Source organism: Acipenser ruthenus, chromosome 6 (assembly GCF_902713425.1).
Source record: "Acipenser ruthenus chromosome 6, fAciRut3.2 maternal haplotype, whole genome shotgun sequence".
In the NCBI taxonomy this organism is placed as follows: domain Eukaryota; kingdom Metazoa; phylum Chordata; class Actinopteri; order Acipenseriformes; family Acipenseridae; genus Acipenser; species Acipenser ruthenus.
In genome coordinates, this window is record NC_081194.1 from 7,849,175 (window position 1) to 7,876,235 (window position 27,061).

The 27,061-nt window shown below is 40.5% G+C and overlaps 1 protein-coding gene across 6 annotated transcripts in view; it reads left to right on the forward strand.

The window, feature by feature from the left end:
- Positions 1–27,061, forward strand: part of LOC117411023 (latent-transforming growth factor beta-binding protein 1) — a 141,125-nt gene that overhangs the window by 29,322 nt on the left and 84,742 nt on the right. For 5 of the 6 annotated variants that reach the window (XM_034018022.3, XM_059024886.1, XM_034018023.3 and 2 more), the window contains exons 4-7: positions 327–478; positions 10,787–10,963; positions 24,683–24,919; positions 26,724–26,992. In XM_034018022.3, the coding sequence (XP_033873913.3) occupies positions 327–478; positions 10,787–10,963; positions 24,683–24,919; positions 26,724–26,992 (835 nt within the window). Of the gene's footprint in view, positions 1–326; positions 479–10,372; positions 10,964–24,682; positions 24,920–26,723; positions 26,993–27,061 lie in introns of those variants that run through there. The other variant, XM_059024887.1, reaches the window with a different exon arrangement.

Below are 27,061 nucleotides of genomic sequence, written 5' to 3' on the forward strand. Positions count from 1 at the left end.
ATTATATCCTGATGTAACTATCACTGACACTTATCTGCTCCGTTATTGAATCATATTTGGTCATACTTGTACTTGCCAGAACCCAAGTCATTGTATTTATCTTGATCTTAATTGTATTATTACTTGTACTGTTATTCTTGAAATGTATTTTTGTTTACGACTTGATAAGGGCGTCTGCTAAGAAATAAATAATAATAATAATAATAATAATAATAATAATAATAATAATATGACAACTCTTAAATTACGGTAAGTACATTTGCTCTAAATACGATCATTGTTACCTTATGAATGTATTTATCCATTTATTTGATGTCCCTACACAGACTGAGACCCTCCCAGCCTCTGACGATGACTGTGCACCATGGCCAGACTCAACAGTTTGTACTCAAACCCAAGTACTACCAGACCCAGAAGGTGTACACTGGACAGCAGGCCTCAGAGGGCTCCCTCCCGCTCAGCGTGGCTCCCATCCAAGGTTAGTGCAACCATTACGTGAAGAGCACCAATGCTAAATAATCAGTAGCATTTCATTACCTTCTGATATACACGTTTACATTGCCATTGCCATTCCTACAGTTTTACAAGGCAAGGCTAAATGCTAGTGCAAGACTTTTTCTTTCTGGGGGGCAAAATTATGTTAATTGTATACTCTGTGACTAGTTTTAAACACATTACAGTACTGATTACATACCGATTCAGTGAAGAAAATTAACATTACGATTTAGTCCTGTTAAGTCGAATTGTGTTTGTCTTGCATTTCATATGAACAGGAAGCAGAGTCATTCATTCTTTGATCTTCCATCAGTGAGGTTATAGAAAGTCACTGTACCGACCAATTGAGGGCAGTACTGCGATTCAGCTGACACATTGTTAAACAGCTGGGGTGATGCCAGGTTTCAATTGCGGATTGTGCAGAACTCCCCATTTAGCAGGTGTTGGCAAAGAGAAGTTGGTCGTTGTTCTAATGATAGAAAATGTAAATCAGGGGTGTCCAATCACGGTCTTGCAGGGCCATTCCAATCCAGCTTTAACAGGTGAAATGAGATCATTAACTACTTCAGGGTCTGGATTGAGGTTTAATTGGTTCAAGTAAACAATTTAGAACAGGGCTGGAACAAAGACAAGGACTGGAAGGGCCAGCTTTGGCCACCGCTGATGTAAATCATGGTAATGGATCAATGCTTTTTCACCATTATTTCTTCTGCTAACTTTTTAGAATTTTTTTTTTTGTATGATAGTTGCTTTGACAGGTAGAAATCATACAAAGTGCATTGACCAATGAGTAAGCTTTGCTGTGCAGTTCAGTTTGCAGATCGTTTTTGAATAGTCATCAGTCAAACATAGTGTCCATTGTGTGGAGCCAACGTCCAAGGCCTATCTGCGCAGTGATGGTAAGAGATTAGATTTGTAAATTGCATAATATAAGCAATTATTTACACATCAAAATGTGCATTTCTAAAGTTAAATCAGAGAAAAACATGCTGTATAATATTTTAGTAATGGCGCTCCATAGTTTTTTTTTCTGTTATATTTATATTCTAGATAAGAACCTTCTTTTGTTCCCCCCACATTTATATTCACTCCATAAAAACTGAAATGGTTTTAAAAATATAATTTAGAAAATTGTGCAATTCTTTTGTCTTTTGAAATGTTCGTAGATTATTTGAAACAAAGACCCATGCTCCTTTTGCATTCTTCAGTCACCTCACATTGAAACACACACACTCTGTAATTTCTTGAACTGAGCCTATAATTTGGTGGTGCAGCAGTTAGGCTTTCCTTTGCGAGGTAGATGATTAGGCACCACATACATCTGCTGTGATGTTGAGGATTGTAAATGTACATGGCTGTGGTCGAGCAGCAAGCGAATGTTAAATTACAGCCCTGCTGGTAAAAAGCATAAAAAATGATTTTTTTTGTTTGGTTTTCTGTGGCCTATTTTAGATAAAAGCAGGGTGAAAAAGTCCACTTAAAAGAGAAAAGAGAGGGGCTCCCGAGTGGCGCATGCAGTAAAAGCACTCGCTAGAGTGCAGGATGCGCTCTATAGCCTGGACGTCGCGAGTTCGAGTCCAGCCTATTCCACAGCCGACCATGAATGGGAGCTTCCAGGGGGCGACGCGCAATTGGCCAAGCGTCGCCCGGGGGGAGGGAGGGTTAGGTCGGCCAGGGTTTCCTCGGCTCACCGCACACCAGCGACCCCTGTAGTCTGGCCGGGCGCCTGCGGGCTTGCCTGTAAGCTGCCCAGAGCTGCGTTGTCCTCCGACGCTGTAGCTCTGACGCGGCTGCACGGTTTATTTTTGTGTAAAGAAGCGGGCGGCTGACCGCACACGCTTCGGAGGACAGCGTGTGTTCATCTTCGCCCCTCCCGAGTCAGCGCAGGGGTGGTAGCGGTGAGCTGAGCCTAAAAAAATAATTGGGCATTTCAAATTGGGGAGAAAATAATAATAACTAATTGGCAACGACTAAATTAAAAATAAATAAATAAATAAATAAATAAATAAAAACTGGTCAACTGGTCAAAATAACAAAAAAGATGCAGTGTTGTCAGACCTCGAATAATGCAAAGAAAATAAGTTCATATTCATTTTTAAACAACACAATACTAATGTTTTAACTTAGGAAGAGTTCAGAAATCAATATTTGGTGGAATAACCCTGATTTTCAAGCACAGCTTTCATGCGTCTTGGCATGCTCTCCACCAGTCTTTCACATTGATGTTGGGTGACTTTATGCCACTCCTGGCGCAAAAATTCAAGCAGCTCGGCTTTGTTTGATGGCTTGTGACCATCCATCTTCCTCTTGATCACATTCCAGAGGTTTTCAATGGGGTTCAGGTCTGGAGATTGGGCTGGCCATGACAGGGTCTTGATCTGGTGGTCCTCCATCCACACCTTGATTGACCTGGCTGTGTGGCATGGAGCATTGTCCTGCTGGAAAAACCAATCCTCAGAGTTGGGGAACATTGTCAGAGCAGAAGGAAGCAAGTTTTCTTCCAGGACAACCTTGTACTTGGCTTGATTCATGCCAAAGCTGCCCGATTCCAGCCTTGCTGAAGCACCCCCAGATCATCACCGATCCTCCACCACATTTCACAGTGGGTGCGAGACACTGTGGCTTGTAGGCCTCTCCAGGTCTCCGTCTAACCATTAGACGACCAGGTGTTGGGCAAAGCTGAAAACTGGACTCATCTGGGGGTGCTTCAGCAAGGCTGGAATCGGGCAGATTTGTCTTTGTGAAGGACGCATGAATCAAGCCAAGTACAAGGTTGTCCTGGAAGAAAACTTGCTTCCTTCTGCTCTGACAATGTTCCCCAACTCTGAGGATTGTTTTTTTCAGCAGGACAATGCTCCATGCCACACAGCCAGGTCAATCAAGGTGTGGATGGAGGACCACCAGATCAAGACCCTGTCATGGCCAGCCCAATCTCCAGACCTGAACCCCATTGAAAACCTCTGGAATGTGATCAAGAGGAAGATGGATGGTCACAAGCCATCAAACAAAGCCGAGCTGCTTGAATTTTTGCGCCAGGAGTGGCATAAAGTCACCCAACATCAATGTGAAAGACTGGTGGAGAGCATGCCAAGACGCATGAAAGCTGTGCTTGAAAATCAGGGTTATTCCACCAAATATTGATTTCTGAACTCTTCCTAAGTTAAAACATTAGTATTGTGTTGTTTAAAAATGAATATGAACTTATTTTCTTTGCATTATTCGAGGTCTGACAACACTGCATCTTTTTTGTTATTTTGACCAGTTGTCATTTTCTGCAAATAAATGCTCTAAATGACAATATTTTTATTTGGAATTTGGGAGAAATGTTGTCAGTAGTTTATAGAATAAAACAAAAATGTTCATTTTACCCAAACACATACCTATAAATAGTAAAACCAGAGAAACTGATAATTTTGCAGTGGTCTCTTAATTTTTTCCAGAGCTGTATATATATATATATATATATATATATATATATATATATATATATATATATATATATATATATTGGCCTATTGACTGTGCTGGACCGGATTGGGTTTGGCAAGTACTGTCTGTATTCAGCTTACAGCTGTACAAAACTGCCTCCCTCTCTCTGTGCAGACCTGAACACACAGGGCGGGGATCTGGTCACATTCCCCTCAACAGTTTAACCCTAGCAATGCCACATTCTTTTAGGGCTTCTCTGATTGGAAGCAGATTGTACTGTTGCAACATTTGATGCAACAGTACAATTAAAGCAAGTCCATAAAGCAAAAATGGCAAGCCATAGTAAACTATGGTGAATGCATAGTATAAACACAGGAAAAGCATGGGAAACTGCACAAGTACTCTGCACATTAAAAATGTAATGAGGGTTGTGATAAAGTGGGAAAGATCATAGACGGGAGGTATATCAGCTCAAGAATCCAGTGCAGTATTTTTCCATAGTAGTTATGGGCAGAGGAAAATGTAGTCCTGACCTTTAAAACCGGGGTATCAGGACTACATTTCCCAGCCTCACTGCACTGGAGGACTGGGTTGGTTAAAGGAGAAACACCTGTAAATGTAATGAGACCCTGTATAAAGGCAGGAGAAACCCTATCTGCAATTGTCTGTGTTTGGCGAAGGCCATATGGGAGGAGACTGTGTGGTGTCCTTGAATATTAAATCTGGGTATTTTATATTGTTATGGTGCCTAAGCTTAGCTTTTGTTGAGAGTTAGTTAGCACTCAGTTAGAGACAGAGTAGGTTTTGGTTTGGTGTTTTGTATATTTATTTGTGTAAATAAATAAACAACCAGGCAACATCCTATTTTCAGCTGTATTCCTGTTGAAGGAAAGTTCTTTCCACTGGATTAGAGGACATTAACAGACCCCACATTAAAGTGAGTGTCCCTAAAATACCACGCTTGCTCACAGTGTAGGATTCAATGTCTTCTTAAAAATAATCAATACGTCTTCTTCAGATAACGTCAATCAAAAAGAGTTTATTCAGGAATCAAAATGCAAACAGGAACAAGGAAATACATCAGTGATCTCACATACAAGTCTCAGTTGATGGTGTTCTGAGCTGGCATCAGTGTAGATGTTATTTTCTTCTGAGCCCACCTTTCGTGGCATCAGAGATGTTCGTTTTCTGAGCAAAGAAATTACTTCGCACAGCACAGAAATACAGCTAGCTTACGTAATTTCCATGACCAGATTTGGTCTCATGTCCCTAACATGATGCGTGGTGTGAGACAAAGCACAGCATTTCTTCTTTACTTCACCGAAACCCAGGTAACAAGAACTTGCATTTAAGAACAATGATATGAGTTTTGCTCAGTTCTCACAGGCAGCATAGCGCTATATAGGCACGCATCACAAGGTCGAACGACAAGGCTGGTGATTGCAAACTGCTGATGTACAGCTTAATTTTAAGAGTTCATTAACCCTGTGTTGATTCAGAGCTTACATTAAACACAGGAAAATCACACAATGTTTACAGACAGCTTCAATGATTTATTTACCATTTAAAGGGGCAACATAAGCAACAGGTTGCATAATGGAAAGGAACAATAAGATGAAACAACAATAAGAGCTTATGCAATTTAACTGGTGTTCCATTTGTCTAATGTGTTATTGGGCATGACACTTTACCTAAAGTTATAGCATGTCACTTTTGACAAACGTTAGTAGTTTTAGAACCAGTTTTAATTGGTTTGATTATGGTTTGTACATTATTATTTGTTTATTTAGCAGACCCCTTTATCCAAGGCGACTTACAGAGACTAGGGTGTGTGAACTATGCATCAGCTGCAGAGTCACTTACAATTACGTCTCACCCGAAAGACGGAGCACAAGGAGGTGAAGTGACTTGCTCAGGGTCATACAATGAGAGTGTGTGAGATGGAATTTGAACCGGGGACCTCCTGGTTACAAGCCCGTTTCTTTAACCACTGGACCACACAGCCTCCTACATAGGCTCAATACAGCTTTCTAAGCAGAAACAACTTCTACGAAAACAAGTGTTATCCATCCGAGGTCACAGCTGCACTCTGAGTTATGAAAAGCCAGTTACTCCCTACAAGGCCAGGACAATACATAGGCAAGAGTTTCAAAATTCTTACAACAGGGTGTTAACAGAACAGAAATGGCTATCAAAAGCAACTTGAAAACCTTGTAATGTAATTAGAGTGACCACAGTTTAGTTGCAGATAGAGTCTCCTCTGCACAACATACAGGACCTTATGCCTCAAGGCACGACAAATAGCATGGAGGCAGCATGTTTATCTAATGAATAGCTCCAAAAGCAGATCTCATTCATTCTTATCAATCTGCAGAACCAGCCAGCTCCTTCGTGTGTGTGTATTTCAAACCCTTCTGGGGTTGCCCAGAGGGGATATGTTGTAAGACACCTGGGTGAAACATTTCAGCAGTTCACATCTGCACAATTACTATGTCACAGATGTGATGTCTGCTCTGACACTAATTGCTTGGAAATGTCAGTGCTTTGACAAATTTGTGCACAGCAATGCGCCCCCGGGGCTTTGCTACAGCTTAGCAATGCCAAGGGAGCAGGTGGAATAAAAGCACACTGAATGAGGAGCCTGCACTGCAGTGATTTGTTGTTCTGTGCCTGTTTAAGGTAGAGACAGGGACACACAGCTCCTCTTCATACCACCCTGTGCATCCTGGCCTATTGATCTGAGTTGTTTATACTTCTAAAACTGCTGAGCTCGCTGCCTGGCCCAGGACCTCATATAACTCTGCACTAGTCCTTTAATTACCTTGACAACTGCAGATTTATCACAGGTTCACTGGAATGGCAGCTCCAGAGTCCAGCCTCTACTTACTGTTTATGATGGATGACCTAGTTTTCCGTTTATTGTGCTTACTATAATAAGAGAAGGAGTTTCTTAATCTCTGACCGATATGGATAGAAGCAGGGATGGAAAAAAGACTGATTGCATAGCAGTTTCAGCCATTCCAGGTTTTACTACGAGCTTGATTAGCCACAGTGTATAGGTAACAAGCTCAGGTGTGTCTCGTTAAACTCATAGTAAAACTGGGAATGGATCAAACTGCTATGCAATGGGAGTCTTATCCTTGGATTATAGCAGCATTAAACCATATAAAGTGTATTCAGTTTAGGTTAAATTAACAAAGTATATTTTAAAAGTACAATAGGAATGAAGGCACTGAACTTGAACATCTGAACATCTAACATATTTAAAATGTAGAACAGTTGATATTGTTCTGAAATGTCACGTTTTTGTTATTTGTAATACAAGTTTCGTATGACAGTTTACCACATTTAAAAAGCCATAAACATCACACTTGTTCACGAGTTACCATATCCAAAAAAAACAAACCTAGAACGTTCCTAAAATCTGTTTTGAGGTTTTGGTTCTTTTATGTTGAGAAAATTACAAGTGGATTACATGTTGTGCAATTTGAGTTGAAACACAAATAGAAAGTATAACTGTACTATTAAAAAATGTAGATAAAAGTTAAAATACTTCTTATGCTGGTAATTGTTTTTCTTTAGTGTGGGGATCAGTAGATTTTAAATACATGTCAGTTCAAATCCCTTTAAGAAATATACAGCAGTGATGAAGGTGCATTGGGAGATCAATCCTGGCTGCTGGTACAGACCTGGGATTGCTGGATGTACAGACAACAAGCCTCTTGCAACTACCTGACTTATGATGAAAGAGATATAAAACACCTCACAATTAAATGCAATTTGAATTATTTTGTAATGGGGTATGGAAGTGTGAAACAATAGCGTCACTGGCAAGGCTTTTTACCGTCAGCGCTATTGTGCACTTTTAATAACAAAACACACCAACAAACAAACTAACTAACGAATAGGCACAAGGGCCAAAATAAAAGGTTTACACAAATTACATGAAAACTACAGCACAGCACACATCTCACACACCTTCACCAACCTTAACACCAACATTAGCATTAACACCAGTGATTCTTCCCTTTTTATACACCTGTCGCTGGAGCCTAATTAATCATCAACTATTCCAGTATGGCCCCAGCCACATTCCCACGTGTGTTAACCCCTTCCCTGACAACCCAATATTCCGTCCTTCCACATGCCTCCCCTCATGTGCACAGCACACCTGGCCGCAATCGGCCACCTTCCCCCTTGAAACACCAACCCTGTCACCTCATGTCCATCTTTACCCATGTGGATTCTTGTGGGCGGGTTGGTCCCGACCCCGGTGCCTTCCCCTGGAGACCGAGAATCGCGGACCCAGGCGACGTGGACGATGTGTTGGGAGCGCAGGTTGGCAACCGGGCACCAACCTGAGGCCTCGAGAGCGGTGAGGTAGGTGTCCAGGCCATCATCCCACAGCACTAGGAAGGAGGGAGGATCCGTCTTCAGCGTTTGCGAGGCCGGTGTTTGGAGACCCTTCAGGTGGAGCTATTCCTCACATGACTCCACCTCATGGTGAAAGAAGGCCTCCTTGAAGAGGTGGTCTCCCCATGGGCACTCCTTGACGACATGCCCAAAGTCCCTACGTGATCTGCACATAGGAGCCTCCAACCAGTGCTGCTGCTCGTCCACGCACTCTCTGTGGTCCATCTTTTCTTTTTTTTTTTTTCAAACCTGCAGTTCTGTCACTGAGTCTCCAGGGGGTGCTATCCTGCTGCTGACACGACGTGTGAAAGAATAGCATCACTGGCAAGGCTTGTTACCATCAGGGAGAGAGACTTACACAACTTACACAACTTACACAATAAGTTGCAGTTTAAGCGCTATTGCGCACTTTTAATAATAAAACTAACAAACAAAACACACCAACAAACAGACAAATAGGCACATGGGCCAAAATAAAAGGTTTACACAAAACACACAAAAAATACAACACAGCACAGCACAGCACAGCACAGCACAGCACAGCACAGCACACATCTTACACACCTTCACCAACCTTAACATTAACATTAACACCAGTGGTTTTTCCCTTTTTAGACACCTGTTGCTGGAGCCTAATTAATCATCAATTATTCCATTATGGCCCCAGCCACATTCCCACATGTGTTCTGGCAGGGATGAATTTAACTCCATCCCTGCCAACCCAATATTCTCCACACACATACCCACACATTACTGCCACAGCGAGTAAAACATTTTGCTAAGGCTTAGATATTTGAATCTCTTTAGTTATAATACGAGCAAGAAGCCAGCCTACCTGGAGATGGCATTTCAGGTATCACCAGTAAAGCAGGGATGGGAATAAGAGTCCCATTACATAGCAGTGTTGTCCATTCCTGTTTTCACTAAGAGTTTAATCAAACACACATGAGCTTGTTACTTATACACTGTGGCTAATCAAGCTTGTATTAAAACCTGGAATAGGAGAAACGGCTGTGCAATAGAAGTCCTATAGCTGTCCCTGGTAAAAGCATGTATCATGAATCTACTGTTAAGAGTTCATTTTTTTATTTGTATTGTCTTACTGTTACTATGTGATTATTAACATCCATTTGGATTGGAAACTAAGATAACAGTATTACTTACATTGCAATTATTTTTATATTTTTACAGTATGTTCAACTGACCATAGTCCATACTAAGTTGGTGATGTTATTAATAGTTTTTACAGTTAAACACAAGCTTTTGGTTTGATATCTGCTTCAAATCTCTCATAGGCGTTATTCTCTCATAGGCTTAAATTTGTGATTATACTATACTGTTGAAACTAGCACAGTTTTATTTCCAGACCATTAATGTGTAGATGTCAATTCTAAGAACACCAAAAACCTCAATTCATTTTGTATATTAAAAAAAAAAACATTAAATACCCTCCAGACAGGTGTCTGGTGATCCGTTTTTTTATTCTAGTCAGCACGTTAAGGTTGTTTAAAAAACAGTTTCCCCCTCCTCGACCCCCACTACCCCCTGCAAGTTCTTGAGGCAGACATATAGCTTCAAACCACCAGTTTTTTTAGTAAATTGTTTTTTGGCAGCTCTCCTCCTTTTCTCTGCTGTCTGGTGTGAACAGCTGACAGCCGCAGACGGAACGTATAACTTGGGAATCCAGAGAGAGAGGTTTTGCCAAGAAGCTGTGAAGAGGGTCTGCGAGGGGGTGGTGCGAGCACTGAAAAAGAAACAGTGTCGGTGGCAGCAGCTGAGGCAAGCAGCTGCGTCATTAAACAAAAATAAAATGTAAAAAATATATATATATATTTAAAAAGGAAAGAAAAAGTTGTATGGCTGCTGCCTGTGATCCAGACAGGTATTTTTTCAGAAAGTGCTGAATGCCTCCCACAGCAAGGGTATGCTTAGAGGAGGGAAAGGGGCGGGAGTGGGGCAGCGGTGTGAGTAGCAAACGCAGTGACTTCATCTCTGCAAGTGCAGCAGCAAAAGTATTTCAGGAATACACCGGGAGGGTTTATTCAAGCTTAGGTGTAACTGCCAGCCTCTCCACTTTATGTCTGTCTGCCAGGACTGCCTGCTATTGAAGCTGTTGTGCCCTCAGCGTTGTGCTTTGTCTGTCTCTGAATAAAGTGCGGCATTGTGATTTGCAATCCAGCTCCAGTGACTTAACTTTTTCAATGTGAATTTGGAGTGCATCCCGGAGTTTTGTTTGCTGAGCTTTTCCCCTACTCCTGTTTCAGAGACACCACTGGATTTAGGGGAGAGAGAGAGAGAGAGCTGGAGGCAGGGAGTGATAGAAAGGGAGAGCGCTGAGCACATGAGAAAGAGAGACAGCTTTCTGTACAGAGCTCCTGTCTCTATTGTGTGGAAGGGGGATCAATGGATACGAAGCTCATCTGCTTGTTTTTCCTTTCCTGGGTGCCAGGACTCACAGTGGGGAACAACACCGGACGCATCAAGGTGGTCTTCACGCCCACCATCTGCAAAGTGACCTGCGTCCAGGGCAAGTGTCAGAACAGCTGTGAGAAGGGCAACACTACCACCATCATCAGTGAGAATGGCCACTCCACCGACACCCTCACAGCACCCAACTTCCGAGTAGGTGAGTAGCCACTGCTTCCTATTCTACCAGCTAAACATTCGACCAAGGGAGCTAAACTTTTCCAAATGTTTTTTGGTGTTATCAACATATCTGTCTGTCTGGCTATCTGTCTATCTACCCACAAAACTATTCCTTTCTAAACCTTTGTCATTTGTCAGCACAGCACTATTTTTCACACCATTCTTAAAAGTTTGTATAAACATGAAGAAAAATACAACTAAAACCTTAATCCCAACCCCCTCCCCACTAATGTCTAATCACAGTTTTCCCAGATGCTAAAAGAGGTTTTTAACCCCAAGTCATTTTAAGGATCGCTATCTCCTCTACAGTCGCTGTCCCCTATCATTGATACATCTTGAGCTCTCTATAAGAACTGCAGCAAACAGAATTCTACTGTACCAACACAACTTCAGTGTATTCTTTCAGGAGCAGCACTCTGAATTGGATGCTGGTAGTGGGTAACGGTTTAGTCATCCTGGTCAGGCTTTTTGCACACCATGACCTATTTATTCTGCATCTATTCCTCTAACTATGTGTGATGACTGGTATCAGTTATACGCCCCTAATTACGAGCTGAAGTGCTGTCTGTTTGTTTAGTCTCTAGTTTGACAGTCTGGTTCAGGTTTTTGAGGTTCATCCTTCTCAGCTGGTCCATCTCTGGTGGGCAACTTAATAATAGCAACCTGCAAAGAAGCTATCTGATAGCTCCTTAAAAGTGTACTGTGGTGTACAATACACAAATAAATCATAGAGGCTTTTATTAGGGACTGATTCCAAATTGGCGAAGCTATTGACAGCTACTGTATGTCTTAGAAACTGCTTGGTTAATTTCGACAGAACTATACATGGAGATTTGCTCTGAGATACTTTTCTACAAGCTGTGGATGCAAGTTAACAGAGACATACTTATTCTTCAACACATGATTGAAATCACAGTGTTGACAATGCCTGTTTACAGTGTAATGACAGCAAAGAGCCTTCAGATTTTTGTATTTGTTCATACAGGCTACTTTTGAAGATCGTAATTGTAGGTTTATTGAAGTCAATCAAAGGGCATCATTAAGAGGTTGCTAACTGACGACTTTAAAGCAAGCAAAAGGTGGATACAGGGGAGGGTTTGGTCTGAAGAGTAAAACTCTTGCTTCACGAGTGCAGTATCCATCCTCACAATGGGCTTCTTGTGCTATGTGCTGCGAATGAACAAGATTTTTATTACTAGTCACGGTTTCAGTGTAACATGACATTTTCATTTCAGCAGCCCCCAACATTGGTTTATGTTTCCTCTCCGTGTGCGAGGGTCAGATATTTCATTGTTGGTTAGAAAAAAAAAACTAGAAAATGAATTATTATTATTATTATTATTATTAGTAGTAGTAGTAGTAGTAGTAGTCGTAGTAGTATTAGTATTTGAAGATATGTATGCAGAGTAGATCCAGTGAGATGCATTCTGAGGATGTCCTTCCCTCATTTCATTGGGTTTGGACATTTAAGATTTTCTTTTAATACTTTATCCTAGACTTGAACTGTATTTTGTTCATTGTTGAAGGAAGTCAAGTCAATATTTGCATCACACATTGGAACAGCACTGTTCTTCTTTAAAATAATGCCAAGGGATTGTTGATGCCATCAAATTAAATAGGGCCTCCTTAAAAAGACAGCACCTCTCATGTTGCTGTGCCCCCTTCCACCGCCATCGCTTATGTTCTGGTTGAGCTCCCAGGCTTCTATGGTGTGAATGTGCACAGGGATTTTGCAGTTTCCCATGTTTTTTAGCTCATGCTTATATGATTTTTTTACCATGTTTTATAATACATCTTCTGGTATATGTTTCCCAACCCTCCTTGTCAATTTGGAGATTACTGCCACAGTTCCTTGAATCATCGAAACTTTTTAATAATGAGATAGCAATAATGATGCAACCTTTTTCTGTATTTTTTTTTCAAACAGAAAGAGCCGTACAATATAATGCCATTGTCATGAGACAGCCTGACACTAAGGGCATGATATGAACAGCAATTTGCTGCAGCAGTGAGAGGATTAACACTGCCTGTAATGCCTGGTTGTGGTGCTCCATGCCTTCATGCCCGGAGTGTGGTACTTGTCAATGAGTCATTAGCAGACAGCTGCTCGGAATGTCAGACAATAAGGCAGCCCAATGATTTGTCAGTTGTTGTAAGTGGGAAGCGGCAGTGTTGATGGATCGCTCTTGGTTTGTTGCTGTTAGTTTATCCGTCTTGTAATCTGAGTCTCTGGCACAATGTCAGTTCAGACTACCTGTTGAAACATGCAATACATTGAACCAATCTTTCTGAAAACTAAAGTTATTCTTATTTCTGTAAATAAACAATTGGGAGTCATATTGTTTAAAAATTAATAGGATCATGGAACACCGCAGCTTTAAAACCGGCTTAAATAGCTCCTGATATCTCATTCAGTGCAGTTATCACAGAGCTGTGTGTTTTTTATTTACTACATTTTAAGTTGCAAATTTGTAAAGGCCAAACCTTTTGAACTGTCCAACTTTAAATAATGAAATGTTTGAAATATGGAACGATCATCTCAATGCTTTCTGTAAATGTACTTGAACTTCTGTTACCTGCTGTGCGCCTGGTCCATACCAGGACAATGTTCAGATGTTCATTATGAAACAGAACGTGCTCAGAATGCTAGTTGGCATGAGCTGTGCCAAGCTATGGCAAGTGTCTGCAGACCGAGTCATTCTGTGTTCTCATTAAAGCTTATAGTGTGTCTACTGCCCCCTCTCTCTAAACTGCCAGCCCCACACCCCCAAGCTAAAATGCCATTAGATTAGCAGCCAGACAGACATAGTCAAGTAGATGAGAGAGAATTAGTTTGTAAGCTATCTTTCCTGTGTGGTCCTTGAGGCAAACAGGTAGCAAATGAAAGATGATCAAACACTAGGCAGTGACAACAACAAAAATACTAAAGATGAACTGCCTTATAAGTTACTCATTTTATAATCAAAATATCATAGTTTCTAAATATTTTGTTTAAATCTGTAATATTGAAAATGGAAAATGGTGGATCCATTTTTATTTACCTTAAAGATTTTTAAAAATTACAACAAAAAAAACCCAACAGTTTATAAGCATTAATAAGAACATAAGAACATAAGTTTACAAACGGGATGAGGCCATTCGGCCCATCTTGCTCGTTTGGTTGTTAGTAGCTTATTGATCCCAGAATCTCATCAAGCAGCTTCTTATAGGATCCCTGGGTGTCAGCCTCGACAACATTTCTGGGGAGTTGGTTCCAGACCCTCACAATTCTCTGTGTAAAAAAGTGCCTCCTATCTATCTCCTTTCTGGAAATCTAAATAAACCATGTCATATGCTTTGCAGTTATCCATTGCAAATTTACCACCCTGTCTTTTAAGGACTGTTGTTCCCATTGGATTTAACCTTGTGAATCTGAGTTACAGTCACAGTGTACAGCAGCACTCCCCTTGCTGTTTAATTGAGATAACGCCTCACCTGGCATGAAAGTTTTGACACAACAAAGGCCACCTGCGTTATCTTGGCTCCTCTTGCTTCAAGGCATTATTTTACCCTTATAATGTAAACAGCTTTGGAGTCCAGAGAGCGTTTTCATTGTCCAGTTCTGCTGTAGAAGTTTGAATATAGCAAACACACTGCAACCCCCATGGGGACACCTTGGATTGTTCTCCTGAGAGCTGCTGACTCTCGTCAGTTTTGATCTCTGCATGCAAGGCCGATGTTCAATGGTATTATGTTTGGCACTATTTATCACAATGAGGAGACTCTGTTTCTGCATACCCGTAGGCCACACAAGCCTTCCAATAAATGTATGCAGTAACTCAGCAAAATACCTATGGTGTGTTGAAAATGTATTTTGGAGAAAAGTGTCAATTTAAAAAAAAAACGCTGCTTTTGGTTCATGGGTCAGTTGCAGAGTGTTTTCAGGAGATTTACTGCAGCTAGGGTTTATCGGTCTGTGAACAGGATAGCTTTGTGGTGATGTCAGACCCGGAAGAGAATGTCTATCAACACCAGACTGGGGTAATGAAAGCGTTGCTGCACGTTTAATAATAAATAAATACTTTTAACAAAACAAAACACTGAACAAACAAAACGGCATGTTGGCCAAAATAAATAGACAGACAAGCAAACAGTGGACGAACCCAAACAAGTATCGTGCGGATCCTCCCACAGGAGTAGCAATTGTTATATTTTTAGATTTCCACTGCGAACACCCAACCATGAGAGAATGATTCATGCCTGTATATACGCAGCTGTGCCGGGACTCATTTGCTAATTAATCATTCACTTGAATTCCCTCACCTGAACTAATTTGTGCAATCCCCATGCCCACATACAAATACACACTGCACTAGAAGTGATTGTGCAACCCCTGTGCCTAAATACAAATATACATTTTAAATTCCCCGTGCTACATAGTCCAATACATACCACATAAAACATAAAACACAAAATACACACACGGGTGGGGCGCCCCACCACACGGCCCGAGGTAGTCTTTGCAAGACTGCAGCACATTTGTTAGGAAATCGTAGCACCTCTTCGTGGCTCGGTCCCTTTGGGAACATTGATTTACGAGCGTGATGTGTTTCATAGCGCTATTGGGGATCTGTCAGGCCAGCTTTCTAATCAGGTGCATGTTAGCAGTAATTGGAAGCATGTGAGAGTCTGGTGGGATGCAGGAATAGTTGCTGCTATTTGAGCTGTTGGGTTTGCCAGAGGCTCTCTTGTTATTTCATTGTGTACTTATCCTCCAGATTTTCTGTACTTCTGCTCTAAAAAGGTAAAGCACTGCCCAGCTTTGAAACACTAGCCAAAATGATCATGAGATGGTAAAATGTACAGACCTGACCTTATTTGGTAAAGGAGTTTTGAGTAGACAGTTCTTTCAGTAATTATCATTTCCTCCTTGTCAGACTTCATTACTTTAAAATCATTACAGTGCCAGCTTTTTTTTTTTTTTTTACCTGGCAACTGGAAATTAAGTTTTAGGATTCTTCTGGCAGCCTGCTGAGTTCTGCTTGTGATGGCCAAAGAATGCCCAGCGTAAACAAACTGTACTTTAAGCGTTTACAAAAAAATGACATCCCACGCTAGCAAGTTAGTATAGTGCTGTGGAAAGGGCTATCATTTCACTGACTGTACAGTGCATATACTGTTAACACAGAATCAACTCAATAGAATAGTGATGCAATTAGACAAATGTTTTTAACAGAAAGTTTGATACAACACAAACAACAGTGACAAAGGCTTCTCAGTGAAACACTTGTCTTAGTCTGTGTCAAATTCTCTTTTTAGTATGACTGGATGTCTAATGATTGAGTGATATAGTGTAAATATAGAGTTGCCAGACCCATGTGAACTCAACAGTTAGTTTCAAGACATGCTTGTGGTTTAGCTGCAGTGTGCTGTACTGGGCTAGAAAATGCACTGCTTAGTATCAGGTTAGCCATCCTTCACTGCATTGCTGCATTTATGAAATGCTCAGAACTCACTGCACTGTCTCCATACTACAAGAATGAAAAAGCCAGGCGTAAAATGTGCTACATAGCCTCACTGATTCCAGGACCAGGCATCTTTGGGTATTGTAAGGGACATTAATAGCAGGATACTTCCAGTTTTTCTCTGTCAGTTACCTCAAATATATTCCTTTCCCCTTTAGTATTTTTTGGGGAATTTATACAGGTCCAGAAAAAGGAAACAACAGTACAAATAATTAAATTGAGTTCATACAGTAATTCAAATAATACTGACCTGAATGTAAAATGTGTTGTGGTATCTGTGGCTGGAAATCAGCATGCTGTGATTTTAAGAAAAAGGCAAGAGAGTGGCAAGTGAACAAGTTGCATTCAGTTAAAGACAATGTAGTGCACACATGTTGCTTTGCCATGAAGGAAGGAGTTCCTTTCGGTGCATGCAGGTGAATTAATGTTTCCTGACTGAGGAAGCTTGGAGGTCTGTGTTTTTACCTAAATCGCACTCCTGGAGAAATCAAAACCAAAATGTGGGTTTGCCTAAGGATCCACAAAGCATAGTGGTGTTGCTTTCTAATAAGAAGTAATGTTTCTAATGTAAAGTGCTATAGTTTAGCTACCCAAACAGCAGGTTTATTGGGGTATTACAGTATTAAGAACTTTTTGGCAAATACGCTTTTAGACTTTGCTTTGTTGGCTAGATGATTCTAACATGATTTTATTTTCCATCAATTTCTGAAAAAATGTATAGTTTAATTTTTCACATACAGTAGAAGCTTATCTCTTACATATCTGTAAAGAGCATCAGAACAGCACCATCAAAGCCTCTTCCATGAGTAGAATATGACACCATTGATGTTGTTTTTCACTTTGGAAAGTATGAGCTTGGGGGGGGAGGGGGGAGGTGGGGGGGATAAGGCTTTGCAAGAACTTACAGATTATTGAGACTAGTTTCCAGCCTCATCTCACAGACACATTACAGAGTCTGTATTTCTAAATGGCTTTTCCTGGTAAAACAATGTCCGGTAGTGGAGCAGTCACAGAGCAGCGCTCCTGTGGTCTTTATGAGTTCTGAGGAATGTGTTCAGCATTACTGGAGCTTATGTCACTTTGTATTGGAACTGGCAGGAAAGACCAAAGGGGTTTAGCAAACTAACAGCCTGACCCTTCAGAAAGAAGATTGTCCTGGAAATAGATTAATAGCACTGTAATAATAAAGGAGAATACAGCTGTGGCCAAAGGAAATGGGAACATTAGAGCGAAAGTCATCCACAATAGTTTTGTTCATGAAAATGTTCAATGGGTGATTGATTGGCCACCGAATTCACCTTGATTCAGCCCACTTAAAAATGCATTGGCTTTTCTTTGAAAGAGTAAGTTAAACTGTGGGTAAATAGTAAGGGATTGGAACTGCTGACAATGAGGATTGACAGTACACAGTACACTATTAATGATTCTGGAGGAGGTCACTGTAATACACATGTTTTGGTACCGTCCAATATTCTAGTTAACAGCTGTCGATGGTGTGGGAGTACATTTATAAGGCTGTACAGATAAAGAGAAGAGTTTTGGATAAAGTAAAAAAGGACAGTTATATTAAAGAAATATGGCGTAGCTGTTGGCAAATGGCCATTGAGACACCATTATGCCAGTGTATTCCCCTTTATTACTACTTATTGCAAATGTAGTCATTGAAGATCTTTGGATTGCAGTATTACTCAATTCTAGTGCAGGTTACCAATAAAGCATTAAGGAAGGGCAGAACTGGAACCAGTTTGTTTCATAACAGTGACCTGCTAACTGATGTTGTTGTTTACACTATGCAATGTTTCTGAAATGGCACACTGTGATCAACACCATTTCATTTTTCATTGTCATGATAAAATTATGAAAAATGTTTTAATAGTTGGCTTCCAGTGTATGGGGAAGAGCCTCATGCATTGATCCCAGCTGCTTTAAATGATACAAATCACCCCCTAAACCCCCTTCCCTCTTTAGGATTTAATCCAGACTTCAAAAGCTGTTCTGCTTGCTTTGTGACATGGTTGGAACCAGGTGCTACAAAATGCTGTAATCGCTGTGAAGTACTCTAGGTGCCAACTAAAGCCAGTAAATTGCACCATGCATTAGCATTCACATTTGAAAATATTATCGGCAACTGAGTGGGCACTCAGACACGAGTATGTACGTTTTTTTTTGTTTTTGTTTATTTTTTTATCGTCAGAACTGATTAATCGTTTTCCCTGAATCCATCACAGACGACACCTCCTCCTGAGGGGGAGCAGGAGGAAATACAGTAAAAACAGTACAACTGTGTTCATAAAACACTGCCAGCTTAACCCCTTCCGGGCTGGGTTTGTATTGCTCATCAGCCTGTATTGCGTTTCTTCCACTCAAAAAGCACTGAGACTGCTAACACTATATAAAATAGCAGAGCTATAATATGGTGGTTATTTCCAAACGGAAAGTGAATTTTGAATACTTTTTTTTTTTTACTTCACCTAAACGTGAGTTTGGTTTTACTCCGTTGTTATGTTGTTTAAGTAAATATTAGCAAAATGTGATTATATTTTTTTGTTTCAGTTTTAATGGCGGAGATTTACTCAACCTAAATTACCAAAATAATCAAGTCACAGTGCAAGCCACAATATTGTACAGTACCTTTGAAACTAAAGAGCTGCCTTGCATGCTGTAGAATAGAAAAATGGCCAACAAAGGGCTTGCAATCCGCTGAACTGTGCAGAGAATATTAATCACCAAAAGCTGTTACTTTGGTAAGGTTTGCTGTAGAGGATTTAATTTATCAATGGACAGTTTGTCCCGCGTGTTGCCTGAAGATTTTTGTTTTGTTTCAATAAATTACTTTTTATAAACATTACTGCTCATGTTTGTTCTGATGATGGCATCAGATTTACGGCAGGAGATGGCAGTATTTTTTATTCATTCATTTTTTTAATTTAAAGTCGAATTTCTAGAAAATGAGTTAGGCCCACAGCCGTAATTAATACCAAGACATTTCAGTGTATTGGAGTTCAGTTATTCAGAAGCAGACAGTTAAGATGATGTTTGCAGGGTTGTCGAAGAATGTGGCTTTATGATGGGTTCTGTGCAGTCTGGCAATGGTGTGTCACTGCAATTGACAAGCTTTGGAGAGACAGGGTAGATTATTCTTATAGGGCTTTGTGGCAATGTGCTCCGCCCCTGTGTGCATTTCTGTGTTGTATGTTGCGTGCGTGTGTTAATGTTGGTGTTTCGAGATGGGTACACGGGATATAAACGGGTTTGTGTTTCACGTGGTATTTAAATTGTATAATTATATTTAGGCACGGGATTGCACATCACTTCACGTGCATTTAAAGTATGTAATAATATGTGAGCACGGGGTTGCACGTAATGAATTCACGTGCTGGGATTCAAGTGAATAATTAATTAGTAATTGAATCCCAGCACAACAGTATATATAGAGTCACGTAGCACTCACTCGGGGTTGGGTGTTCGGTGAGTGGAGAACGGGAGAGAGAGAAGGAGAAGGAGAAGGAGAAGGGTAAAGTAAAGTAAATTAAATTGATAGTTGTTTTCACTCACCGTGTTTGTTCGTTTGTCTGTTCACTGTTTAGTCCATTTTGTTTATATATTTATTTTGGCGTAAGTGCCGTGTCCTGTGTTTTTGTGTTCTCTTATTTTGTTTATTAAATGCTGAGCACAACCAAGTGCTCAGCTTCACCAACCTCACTGTCTCTGTCTGTTGTGTGTTACTTCCTGTTTCTGGTTGAAGTCACCCACTGCAGCCGTCTTTGTGACAGGCTTCTGTTCAGATAATACAGGGCAGCTCACAGAGGTGTGTGCTGAGCTTATTAACACAGTGCATAGCAGAATTTACACGGGGGATGCGGGGGACTTTTTCAGTGGCGGGGAAGTGTCCCCCTCACATTGCAGTAATACTAAAACTTGCATTTCTCCTTCATTTATTCACTTGTCAGCGGGGCCTGTGCTAGGTAACTTGCCGCCCTGGGCAAAGCCTAGCATGACACCCTCATATCAGTCAGGTAATAATTATTTTATTGATTTTTAAAATCAACAGGTTTTTGATTCGGCTTGTATTTCCCACGGGATATGGGATTTTGAAAGGACTGTTTCATAACTTCAATAACATCATCATTTTAAACTGTAATATGAAATGTACGGGTTGAAAATGTATGTTTTGGAAAAAGCAGTAACGTTCCTTTAATATTGCAAAGTAGCTTTTTCTTGCTTAACAACTATTCTACAAAAGAACACAACACTATAAGGAAATATCTGAGCATTTTAAAACAAATGATCTAGTAATGTGTTGGGAAACAAACGTTTATCCATGGTGAAAACAAGCTATTTACATGACAATATTATCAAACAAATACACTCCCAATGTACCGTAAAAGCTTGTACAAAAGCTTTGCAGAAAGGGCAACACTGACGTTGTCATGCCAACTACTACCTTCCCCAATACTGTCAGTCTGATTACACGCATAACTGTAATTAGAGATACACGAATGGCTTATCATGGATCAGTTGAATAACCCGACACACCTGTCTGTTAAATGCATTGGTGATGATGGTAAACCTAAACTGTCTCAGCCTGTCCCGGTGTTACGCCAAATTAGTGTCTTCCGAAGAAAAGTGTCTCACCGCTGACAACGAGCCGTCTGGTCACCCCAGACGGCTCGTGGGTAAGTAGGAAAATTTGAATGTGATGACAGTAGCTTGGCTAGTCAGTTTAATATTAAAAACTTTTTTACAGCTGAATTTAGCTCACGTCCCAGACGGGTTCCATTTAAATAGTATTTCATGTCTATTACAGGTTAGTAATATTGCTAGTGTCATGTGATAGGCACAATTCAGATTTTATTTTTGTGTTGATTGATTTGGGACTTCAGATATCGAAATTGAACACATTTTATTAGCATTGGTATTTACTGTCAAAATACCGAAAATTCACATACATTGAAATTATTAATTTACCAAATTCTTGTTCTGACAGTGAAAAACAATGCCTGTCTAGTGGCTTACTTCTCCATTACGGATGACGTTAAGTCAGTCATAAAGCAATTTTCTCTAGTCTATAGTATAGAATGGCATAACAGATAGAACAAATGCAATTTACTATCGATCACTCCATACCATGCGAAACAGCATGTTTGAATAGGATTCTTCAGTGCGACGCCAGTTACCGTGGTGCTGTAAACGCCAAAGGAGCAGTGCTTCGCACACCACAATGCAGATTCCTTGCTTTCATTTTTAGTTTTTTTGCCACACCCCTAAATTTGACACCCTAGATGGCTGCCTAGCTTATCTAGGCCTTCCTTCATGCCTGCTTGTCAGCATAGTAGTCTGCATAAGGACCCAGCAGAAACGTCAATCAACTGAGGCAGTGTTGACGCGCAATGCATTATGGGCAATCTCACAGCCCGGTAGTAAAGAACTGTTTCTATAAGTTTTTTTTTTTCATTTTGAATTTTCTCAGTCGTGATACTATTTCCGATGTCTATGGTCTCAATACTATAAAAAATCTTTTCTGTTTGAACACTGGGATCTTATTGTCGTAGAGTGGCTGTGAAATACCCCCTCCTCTCCTCCGAAGAGGGAGTTCACTACCTCAAAGGCGCCAATCTGAATGAAATGAACATTTATTTTTAATATTATTACTATGTGCCCCAGCTACAGGAACTGTTGTTCCCCTCCACACTTTTGAAACCAAAATTAAACCAATTGGTCATTGTGGGAGTCCCGTGAACTCCCTCCTCTCTACAGTTAAAACCAGCTCACTTAAGACCAGTCTCTGTCGGCTCCTTTGGTCTTGGTTTACACATCCCTTTCTGGATGATGAACTTTAGCCTAATTCCATCTGCCATGGTCTTCATGTACAAATATGGCTACAATGCACTGTAATCAACCTGGATTGGTAGCTGACCTGACCTACTGCCCAATAGTGTAAACTCATGTGAGAGGTGTTGAAAGTTTAGTGGCCCACAATATTTCAGGAGACGCTCCCAGCACCATGCAGACTGGGCATGTAATGATGGGTGCCAGATGTTTGTCAGAAAAGTGTATATGTATTTAACCTTTATTTATTGTGAGTTCCCGTTGATAAAACAATCTCTTTACAAGAGAGTCCTGTCCTTTTGGGCTTGAAACTGTGGTGATTGTCTATTTACGCCTTGCATTTCAGGGAGTACAACTCCCCATTTTATTCTGAACAAGAATTAAACAATACAAATAATAAGTATGTATCTGTTGTCCAGAAGCAACTTCCAATATTTTTTTTTACTGCTCCCACCACACAAACTTTGCCTTGAAAGTTTATTAAGTTTATTATGAGAGTGCCAAGAGCTGTCTAGAAAATGGCCTTGTATTGTAATCATTGGAAATGACTGCAGTGTATGCTGTTAATATTTATCATTTCTTCTTTAATGTGCAGAGGCGAGTGTGCCTGCGCGTGTGTAGACTAGCTGGGGCTCCAAAGGAAATTCCTTTGTGGATGACTAAGCTTTGGGTGGCTGACAATTCTCAGAAAGAACACAATGGGGACTGGCTTACCGACAGAACCCTGATTCAAAAAGCAGCACCTTTAACCCTTCAAATCATAATTGTCATTTCTAGAAAAATGTAATGTTTTCCCTTCAGAAAGTGGAACCTTTTTATCAAAAGCTGAGGCGAAAGTTCCTGTATCGGTGCAGATGTGACAGAGGGACGGACCAGAGGAACTGTGCCTTTAAACAGTATACGAAATTCAGTGTGCACCTTAAGAGAGATTGACATGAGAATAGACATTATGTCCGAAAGCACAGATGTTCCTGGGGTAAAGGTGAGCTATCATATGCACCAGAACCGCAATGAACTGGAAATGTTTTAAAGAAAAATGATGTCGACCCCTTTTATATACTTCTGTTGGCTCTGTGTCAGAAATAATGTAGCTACACAGTGCCACTTGCTGACCAGAACTTTACTGTGCCGCTGGAGCTGTAATATTCATAGTGAATTGTGTAACACACCCATAAAAGGTACATTTCCCACTAAATGAAGAAGAGTGGTGTCCTAGTGGTAGGTGATTAAATAGTGTTTCCATCACATTGAGGCTTGCAAGATCAAAATTATTGATAGATTCTTTAAGTATGAGAGGCTCTGCAGTACTTAACTATACATTGCAATACCTGCACAGTGCACAGTTACTATCCTCTGAGGTACTGTTCAGTTATTAATATTTAAATAAACTATTTTATCAATCTGCCCCAAAGCCTTTTTCTCCACTCATTCAATATGATGAAGCCTGCTGGTTCCATGGTGAATGCTAAGCTGTGCAACACTGCAGAGCTACAGTATCATTGCAATGCCTTGTGTGCAATAATGGGATTCTGGCATAAAAACAAAACCATGCCAATTTGCTGTGATCCACAGGTTGGTTTAAAAAGAGTATTTCCTTTTGGCAGACAGGGAGGACTGTTAATCAGTGTCAAAAAAGGACTGCTGTTGGAGCTGCATACATTCATAAATCATTTTTATTGGACTGAGGCAGCATGTAAGCAATAAACAATCTGACTTCCATTTAAATTCTTGAAATACGAACGGTGCACCAAAAAAAGCAGTGAAGCGCTCACAGGTCATTTGGTTCTGAAAGTATCCCTTTTGCCTGTTGAAATATAGTATTTGGTTGCTGAAGGTACAGCCAAGAATACTGAAGAACTGTGTAAAAATTTGTGTTTGACTGACTCATCATTTGCCCATTTAAGGGTCTTGTTCTTTCAGTTTGTGTACTTCCCAACTCCACGTCCCCTTTGCCATCAAAATTGATAGGTTCCAAAATCTCTACCCTTGTGTAAAAGTGCATTGGATTCTATTAACTTAACCAAGCCTTGTCATACAATTTGGAGAAGGAGACTTAAGAGAACATTGACAAAACCAGAAAGTTGCCTCTCGATAGGGGTAGACTAAAAATGTGTCGATGCTGGGCATGGCATCGCCTTAGCCACAAAATTAAAGGCAACTAATGTCTACTAATTAAACATTTACAGAACTAGTAATGTCGTCCCTTATGAGGAAAAGAACACATAGTAGTCACTTTACCAGGGCCAAGTTTGCTGGACAGATAGCCAAAATGTGTTGATATATTATGCAAGGCTGCTAGAAAAGCTGCTGGGTGGTATACATTCTCATTGTCTCTACGTATTTATTTTTCTTCTTGTTGCTTGCAGTTGTTTGCCACCTTCCCTGCATGAATGGAGGCCAATGCAGTGCCAGAGACAAGTGCCAGTGCCCTCCAAATTTTTCTGGCAAGTTCTGCCACATCCCAGTGCAGAACGGGCACCAAAACCAGCAGTCCCAGCACTCCCAGCAGCAGCAGCATGGGACAGCAAGCCGGAACCAAGGATCTCAGGTCCACTCTACACACACACTGCCGCTGTCCTTCGGAGGCCAGAACGGGATCCAAGGTAAGGTGGAGCAGTGCAGTGTGGAGTAGTGGTTAGGGCTCTAGACCGGAGAGTCATGGGTTCAGTCCCAGGTGGGGGACATTGCTGCTGTACCCTTGAGCAAGGTACTTTACCTAGATTTCTCCAGTAAAAACCCAACTGTATAAATGGGTAATTATATGTAGAAAAATAATGTAATTGTATGTAAAAAATAATGTGATATCGTAACAATTGTAAGTCGCCCTGGATAAGGGTGTCTGCTAAGACATAAATAATAATAATAATAATAATAATAATAATAATAATAATAATAATAATAATAATAATATGACCTGCAAACAGAGCTTTTAGATCATATGCCGTTGTTCTTCTCTGATTTAGTGGCTGGCTGATGTGTCACCAGACCACATGTCAGTTGTACAGTAATTGCCTGAGGTTTGTTTCAAACACTTATCACTCAAATTAAACTGTATTGGTGGTTTGTGGAAAGAAACGACCAGCAGTGGGATTAACATCTGAGGAGCAAACAATGGAATCCACAGTATTATGGATACATATTAATCAGTCAGAGATCAGTGACAAAACTCAGGAATTAAATATAAAATATTTATGAATTATCTCTCACAGGTCTTAAAGAGCCAGAAAATGTAAAAGCATACTGTACAAATAAAATGTAAAACATTCAGAACAGACAAACCTGGGTGTTAATTATCCAAATCTAAAAATTTAAATTAAGTAGAAAATACATTTTACTAAAATATATGGTTTAACCAAACTAAACTAAGACACTAGTTCGTAACTATTATATAGTGCTGAATTTAGAAATACTTAAAGAAATTTAATTAAATGACAAATGTTTCCACCACAAGTCTTTTTCATTGTCTTCAAATTTGAAAAAAAACACTTCTTGTTGAAATGTGTGTCATTCCATTTTTTTAGGTTTTTAGTATTACTGAATTCAAGACAGTGTTTTCTAAAGTTTAACACAAAATCAATATTGTTGATTGTCAATTGTCCTTGACTTAGACACTTTGAAGCGTAAATTAAAAGATACCTCTTTTGTTGCTCAGTAAATCATATATGGCTCAAGAGCCTTTGGTTGGACAGCTCTTGGTCTGGGAAAGGGCATTAAAAAAGTAGCACAAGGCAATAGGTTTGCAACTAGCAATGGTTTCTGTTCTTCTGGTGGAATCACTGTGCAGTTACATGGCAATGGCATTTACTATGGTGTTACCATGTAAGTACATTAAGTACCAGCATGTTTCCAGGGCCACTTTCCATGCAGTGACACAGTAATTACTACTGAAGGAGCAGCAGCCATCTGTAAGTTATAGAACTACATGGCTGTTCATGCCCAGTATCTGAAGTGCTGCCTACAGTTCCTAGGTCACTTGACCTTTGAAGACCAGGCACTGCACATGCACTGAACTTACAAACAATTTGTCTCTGTTTTAAAAAGCATTTTTGCATACATCATTATTAATCTATTGCCATTATTACCAATATGTCTGTTGTGTATAAGCCTGTTGCAAACCACAGAGTTACTTCCTGCAGAGAAGATTTATACTGTGATCCACAGTAAATAACTTGACAACCAATACCTGCAAATCATGACTCTATTCTATGGATTTACCAAGCAACCTACGCACATGGCTTTTATCAGCTGTGGTTTAGGCAGCTGTAAACAGCTACTATAATATTTCTAATAGCTCCTAATCATGGTTAACCTGAAACAATGTTTGCTTGTTCACTGGTACTATATGTAAAACAGCACTGATGTTCTGAGACTCTTCTTCTTCTTGTCCTTCTTTTCCAATTCCCACAGTGAAGTTCCCTCCCAACATGGTGAACATTCACGTCAAGCACCCACCAGAGGCCTCCGTCCAGATCCACCAGGTCTCGCGAATGGACGGCCCCAATGGTCAGAAAGTGAAAGCATCACAGTCCGGCCACACCACATACCCCGGGGGTATGGCCCAGAAAGGACAGAGTCATCCTACTGTGTCCCACACCCAGCAAAACATTGTTCACCAGTACTCCATCGCCTCCAAAATCCAGCTGGGACGCTGCTTCCAGGAGACCACGGGGGCGCAGGTGAGAGGAGTTCCTAAACCCTTCTCAGGGTCTGGTCTTATGAGGCTCCCTCGTGAAACCTGTTGCCTA